Source organism: Pundamilia nyererei, unplaced genomic scaffold (assembly GCF_000239375.1).
Source record: "Pundamilia nyererei isolate P.nyererei 1_Seehausen unplaced genomic scaffold, PunNye1.0 scaffold01161, whole genome shotgun sequence".
Classification (NCBI taxonomy): domain Eukaryota; kingdom Metazoa; phylum Chordata; class Actinopteri; order Cichliformes; family Cichlidae; genus Pundamilia; species Pundamilia nyererei.
The window spans coordinates 7,537-14,428 of NW_005188562.1; the positions used below are offsets into that span (position 1 = coordinate 7,537).

At 38.5% G+C, this 6,892-nt stretch overlaps 1 protein-coding gene across 1 annotated transcript; it reads right to left on the minus strand.

The window, feature by feature from the left end:
* Window positions 1-1,576: 1,576 nt before the first annotated feature.
* Window positions 1,577-4,989, minus strand: LOC102208981 (butyrophilin subfamily 2 member A2-like). Its single transcript, XM_005755297.1, has 4 exons — window positions 4,833-4,989; window positions 2,482-2,859; window positions 2,288-2,368; window positions 1,577-1,965 (listed from the first exon to the last, which is right to left on the minus strand). Exons 1-4 carry the CDS (start codon window positions 4,918-4,920, stop codon window positions 1,742-1,744), a joined length of 771 nt encoding a protein of 256 aa, XP_005755354.1. The 5' UTR covers window positions 4,921-4,989; the 3' UTR covers window positions 1,577-1,741.
* Between the last annotated feature and the right edge of the window lie 1,903 nt (window positions 4,990-6,892).

Here is a 6,892-nt window from a genome sequence, read left to right on the forward strand (position 1 = left end):
TTTTTTTTTTTTTTTTTTTTTTTTAAAACAGTGCACCCAGGTAACCTGCAGTGTTGGAAACGTGTTTTCCCACGATGTTTGTTATCCTACCACCAAAAGTGATTTGCCAACCTCCAACCAGAGCCATAGTACTATCTGCAGTAAAGAGCTTTTCATACATTGTACCATGGAGGCAAAGTTGCCTCCATTTTTATAATTTTTTTAAATCAATATTTTGTGCATTTGTACATTTCAAGGACTCTATTTTTGGAGTGTATTTTGTATGTATCTGTATTGTATTATACATACACATTAAAAGTGAATCTCTGTCCAAAAAAATGCACTCAGTTTACTTCTTACTCACTATGAGCATCATTCATCATTTTCCCCCTGTAATGAAGGTTAGGATATGTATTATTTTTATTTATTCCAATCGATTCTTCGTTTGCTGCATTTAAATAACCTATATCTGATTTGATGGTTTTGTTACAGACTGAAGTGTTTTGCTTTTCTTTCACAAATATGGGAATTAAATTGTGTTAAAATGTACAAAACAATGATGTCATGTTTTGTGATGAGGACCCAGGCACAGAGAGACTTCATGAATTTACAAATCTTATGATTTCACTAAGAAATTTGCAGACTTGCACAGAGATGGTAAAATTATGATGACTGATAGCAGCGATGAAGACAACAGACGACGAGGACAGGGAGGAACAGGGGTTTAAATACACCAAGGAGACAGTCAGGGGGAACTCGGGACAACTGGAGACATTTAAGGATGCAGGGACTGACAGAGACAGGGAAGAAGTGTCTGGCTGGGCATGCAGCTCTCTGGGTGCTCACTTTTTTTTTATTTTTTTAAAGTGATCTTTGCAAACATTTCTGGCACAACTTCACCTGTTTCCAAGATACGTGGATGAAAAAAAAAAAAAAAGAAAAAAAATCACAATGCAGGAAATCCAGCAACACTTAAAGGGAAAAGGAACAACTTTACTGACTGACCAACGCCTTCCGGCTGTGACCTTGACCCTGATGAAGGCCACAACTCGAAAATGTGTTGGCCAGTTAATAAAGTTGTTCCTCTTCCCCAAAAAAGTGATCCTTAAAAAAAATGACCAAAGATCATATTTAATCTCCATGCTTTCTGAATGTTTTTCAGACTTTTTCTTTGAACACTGGCTGCTTTTTCACTTATTTTTTAGGCCAGTTCTTGTAAGCGGTATAGTCACAGGAATGTTTTTGTCTCTTAAGCAATACTGATCTATGAAGGGTCCCAGCATGAAAAAAAGATCTAACTCAAGGGATGAACCAGTGTTTTGACTAAAGAAGACAAACAGACAACAAAGAACCAATTTAAATAGCATGTTTAGGCATTTTGTTACTAGCAACCTGTAAAACAAATGCCCAAAAAACAAACAAACAAACAAACAAAAAAACAATTGTTCCCATTTTTATAGCTGAATCTATGATGAATTACCAAGTGTAGCACAGTTTAGCAGGAATAAAGCTGTATTTTTGCACCAACAAGCTATTTTGTAAAAAAAAAAAAACTATTAGAAAAAAAAAACTTGGAATATTTTAGCATGGTGTGCAGTGTTCTTCAAAAAAATATCTGAAACAATCTGAAAGGAATGTTTTTTTTGGAACATCAGTAAGTGCCATTGGGAAATAGAAAGTCCTTAACCCATCAGCAGAACTATTACCTGCTCCTTTGTGTAAGGAGGAACAGGAGGAGCACTCCCAGAGCTACAGAATGACCTCAGGGAGGACACTGATATGAATGTCTCTGACCAAACAGACCAAAACAGACTTCATGATGGTGGCCTGAGGGGATGGCGCCCTCTAGTGGGCCTGTTTTTATACATACTTCTGTTTTTTGACGCTTTGACTCAGTGAACCAGTCTCCTGCGACTGCGACACAGAGGAGAAGAAACCCACAGAAAACCACAAGTGGGATCAGTCGGCTCCGACGGGTCATACCACCTGCCAGGAAAAACCAAACAGAGATGAGATCTACTGTAAGACACAACATGACATGTCACATTTATTAAACTATCAAGCACATAAGTTACATAACAGTTAAATAAAGTTTGAATTACTGAAATATAAGCCCTGATGGTGACTACTTCAAGTCACAGAATTCTCAGAGCAGAAAACATAAAACAGAACTGCTTAAGGGTATTACACTACACTTCCTGTATGTGCTTCAAAATAAGAGCTGCACGTGTAAAGGACTAGACAGATAGGCTGCAATCAGTGAGAGAAAGACTTTTTAATGGTCTTAATTTGTTCTTCATGTTCTCACCTTTACTGTGAAACTCTTCTGCCAGATTAGGAGTTTGGAGAGTTTCAGGATGCAGTGGTGTCTCTGTTGTCACAGTTTTAGCTGAATTTAAGGTTGGCAGAACAGAAGATCTGAAATTATTTGCAATCGTTTTTGCAATAGTCTTTAAGGCAAGTTTGAAACCAAACAACAAGACTCTTTTTAGTCCAACTCACCAACAATCAGGCGAACAATTGAAGACGTTGTTTGACTCTTTAACTTTGGGATGAAACATCTGTATCTTCCTTCATCTTCTTGTGTCACATTAGTGATTCTTAGTGAGATGTTTCCTTCTCTCAGGCCGTCTGTGAACAACGCCGTCCTCCCGAAGTATGATGGGAGCTTCATGTCAGTCATCTCCTTGTTGTGCCTGTAAAGATGAACATATTCCACTCGGCTCAGATGGCCGTTGGGGTCAGGACGACGATCGGGCCTCGACCACTCCACCGTCAACCTCGCCACATTAAACTTTGGCTCCACGTGACACGACAGGATGACGTCATCACCTGGACTGGTTATGATAGGCTGGCGAGATCCGACCACATGAAACTGACCTGAGGAGGAGAAATAAATAAACACATTCTGCTGAAAGTATGACAATTTAGAAAATGATTCAGAAAAAGAAAAGGCAGAGCTGCAAAGGACGAGAAAATAAAATAAGTCCATGATGAACAAAAGATCAACAAAAGTTTTTTGGTTTTTTTCATCTCTTTTGAGTAACTTGTGGTTTGCTTTGGTTAGGGTCTAACAAGTTCCAAAGGCAAATATTGTCATCACTACGCTATCCAGTTAAGAAAAAATCTAAAGCAAATACACACAAAAGCAATATACACTACACGTTTTCTACCAGTGTAACACTTTCAGACTGGTGCTATATCATCACTGACTTTGATCATGGTTTTATATCACTTGCTTTATCATTATTTTTATATTTGCGCATAAACTCGCATGTAAACACGGTGACAGCGCATCAGAAGCACGGCCAAAAAAAAAAAAGACGATTAACATTAATTAAATCTTAAATGTTTACTAATATCTTAAAGACGGGAGTAATTTCCCCATCTTGGAATGAGGCATCTATTTCCTTAATAGCTAAAGAAGGAAAGGACAGGCTTGACTGCGGAAATTACCGCCCTATTAGTGTTCTTAATCAGGACTATAAGATATTTACATACATTCTTGCTAAAAGAATTGAAAATATTCTTCTTCAGATAATTAGCTTGGATCAGACTGGTTTTATTAAGCAGAGACAAACGCAAGATACTGTTCGCCGAATACTACATGTTATTGATTATGTAGAGAAAAATAAAATTCAGATGGTCCTTATGAGCTAGATGCTGAAAAGGCTTTTGATCAGGGTTAATTGGGAAGTTATGGGCAAGTTTGGATTTCATCAATCGTTTATCATCATCATTCAAGCATTATATAAATCACCAAGCGCAAGAATCAAAGTCAACGGGGCACTTTCTAATTTTTTCGATCTACAGAGAGGGACATGCCAGGGTTGTCCGTTTAGTCCTCCACTCGTTGCCCTTTTCATAGAGGCCCTGAGTCAAAGTGTTATACAAAGTGTTAATATTACAGGAATCAAGATCATGGGTCGAGAACATAAGATCTTTGTTTGCTGATGATATTTTGATTTACTTGACAAACCCAAATATTACTTTCCCCAAGCTGTTATCACTCCTGGAGACCTTTAGCTCACTATCAGGTTATAAACTAAATATATCAAAGACTCAGATATTAACTTTTAATTATGAGCCAAATCAGGAAATTAAGTCTAAATTTAACTTGAATTGGGAGTTGGAGAAAATGAAGTATATCTTGGAGTAAATATCACTAAAGATCTCTCTAAAATATATCATGCAAATTTTAAACCCTTGTGTTATCAAATAAATGAGGATATTAAAAGATGGAACTTAATACCAATTTTAAATTTCGAGTCACGTATTGATACAGTCAAAATGAACGTCTTGCCTAGGATGCTTTATCTGTTCCTAACACTCCCAGTTGAAATAACTGATAAACAATTTCAGGAGTGGGACAAAATAATTTTCAGGGTCATATGGCAGGGGAAAAGACCACGGATCAAGTACCAAACTATCCAGCTGGCTAAAGATAAAGGGGGGTTGGGGTTCCCATGTTTGAAAGATTACTATGTTGCAGCTCAACTGACGATCTTAGCGTGTTGGTGCAGCTGCTTGATCAGTGTTTTTCATTAGCAATTTAGCCAAGTTGATGGTGGTAGTGTGCGTGTCTGTGTGAGTGAAAGACAGAGAGGGAAAGCGAGCGACATATTTTCTGTTCTAACCTTCATTTTATGGAGGCACAGCGTGAGCACTCAGGTCGCATCAGAGCAGTATAGTGTGAGACCCTGCATCGTGACCTACGAACCTCTAACCCCTGCGAGTCAATCGTGCAGTTTGAGGAGAAGCTGAATAACGCGACTGAAAAAAATCGCAGTGTCTGCCCAGCTTAACGTGAATTAAAGCTTGAAAACTGGACTCATATTGCAGTGAAATCTTACCTTCAACAGGTGCGAGAGCGGAAATCAGTATAATGAGGAGGTTTAAAGCTGTAAGAGACACGCTGAACCTGAAGTCTGCTGCATCCATCTGCTGTGACAGTCAGACAGACACCGAGTCACAGCAGCTGATAAATTTCGGACTTTATAAAACAGGTTGTTTTCTTCCGTCACAGATCTGAACGCGCTTCAAGTGCAGCTGATTGCAGCAGCTGAGTGAACAGAGAAGCGCGTGCGCGTGGGGACACAACCTGTTTCACTTCTGCTGTTAACTTGTTACTGTGTGTTACTGTGTGTTCAGTGTAACACTTACACACATCTTATCCTCTTCAGCGTCCTGGGTCAGGAACAAAAAAAAAATCACCAAGTTGTATAAAGCAAGATATATACCTTTATCTAAGGCCAAAAGTTCCCTTTATCCTTTAAAAGAAAAAAAACATGCTTTGTGTGGAAGATTTTCTAACAGGTAACCTGAGCTGTTGTGAGCAAGTCAGTGTAAAAATGTGAGAAAAAAAATGAAATGAAATGAATTAACAGATCAAACTGTCTCCATCAGCTCCGTCATTCATGTAAGGAGAGATTCTGGGATTTTTTGTGAAATCAGTTTAGCAGACAGGACTTCAAAGCTACACCTCCTCGGGCCAGCTGTTGGTGCATGTCTTCACAATATTCTTCCAACAAAGAAACAAGCAAACAAAAAAAATATCACTGTCTTTACACGCCTCGCTGCACAAGCATTTCTTATCAGGGCTGGGTATAGTCACTGACCTCTACAACAGATTCAGTTCTGAGTCAGTCAGAAATTTTATAATTATGATTTGTCTTAGATATGTACTGTTGAAAGAACCCTCTAACGTTGTAAATATGTTGATTTCCAAAGTAAGAATAAATTCTAAAGCATCTACAATTTTGCACTTTTTATTTAACCTATTAAGGCCCAGGGTTTTTTCTGAGGTTCCTGCTGGAAAATGACATGTTCAAAGTGAACTGCAATTACAAACTCAGTGTGAACGATCTTGGTATAAACACAGCAGATGCCTTTGTGTCAGAGTAACTCAGGATAAAACACAGAAAAAATTTGCTGTTTTAGCTGTTTGGTGGTTGTTGAAATAGTTTTGTGAGCTTTTAGCTGAGATTCTGACATTTTGGACAAAATAGCTCTAATTTAAAAATCAAGGATTATTCAAATTGAAATCGATTTGAATTAGGAAATCGATTTTTTTAAACCCATGTCTGTTTCTCATATAATCAGAGGAGCAGTGAGACATTGAAACATGAATGTAGCTGCCACATTAGCCTTATCTTGCTAGTGGAAAACTGATTCTGATTTTAATATGACTAATGCTGTGAGTACTAACAATAGAAAAACAAAGAAAAACAGCAGACACTATTCTGACTCATGAAAAAGGAGAGGAAATACCTCTTCCCCTCAAAGTTTAGTGTTTTCCCCACATTGGCAATAGGACTGTTAGGTCAAATGTGTTATATCGACAGAATTACACAGTCACTTCTAATGTGACAGTAACATGCTATGCCGCAATCAGCCTTCTACCTATACCTTATCTTGCACAATTTTCCACATCAGCAAGTAAAAACTAAAGTAGTGGTGTAAAAATCCCTGTGACAGTCTTCTCGTCATTAGAGCATCCTCAGTTTACTGGCTTAGTGAGCTAATATGTTAAAAGTGGAATGAGTTTACGATAGTCAGTGTTCTTTGATGTGGCGTTTGAATGATCGAGGTGGGGGCAGCATCACGGGCATCTCCAAAAAAAAGTTGCTCGTACTCATGCTGCCCCAACATCAGCAAGCGTATTTTGGAGATGGCATAGGCACTGTGATATCCTACAACTAAGGAACCACGGAGACCGTGTTGACCTCACAGTCACTTCTTTTATTGTATGAACTGGGGCATGGGCATGCGCCACACACGCTGACACACTCTCAAACAACTGTTGCCCCCTGGTGGACAAATCTCTGCTACCACATAACATTCCCCCCCCCTTAAACTGAAACTACTCTGTAGTTTTAATCACAACATAAAATACCCATAAACAAAAACTTCA

Coding starts and splice junctions, on each gene's coding strand:
- LOC102208981 (XM_005755297.1), bottom strand. CDS start 4,920: ATGGATGCAGCAGACTTCAGGTTCAGCGTGTCTCTTACAGCTTTAAAC. Junction 2,860..4,832: donor CGCTCTCGCACCTGTTGAAG/GTAAGATTTCAC, acceptor TCTCCTCCTCAG/GTCAGTTTCATGTGGTCGGA. Junction 2,369..2,481: donor AATTGTTCGCCTGATTGTTG/GTGAGTTGGACT, acceptor CCTTAAATTCAG/CTAAAACTGTGACAACAGAG.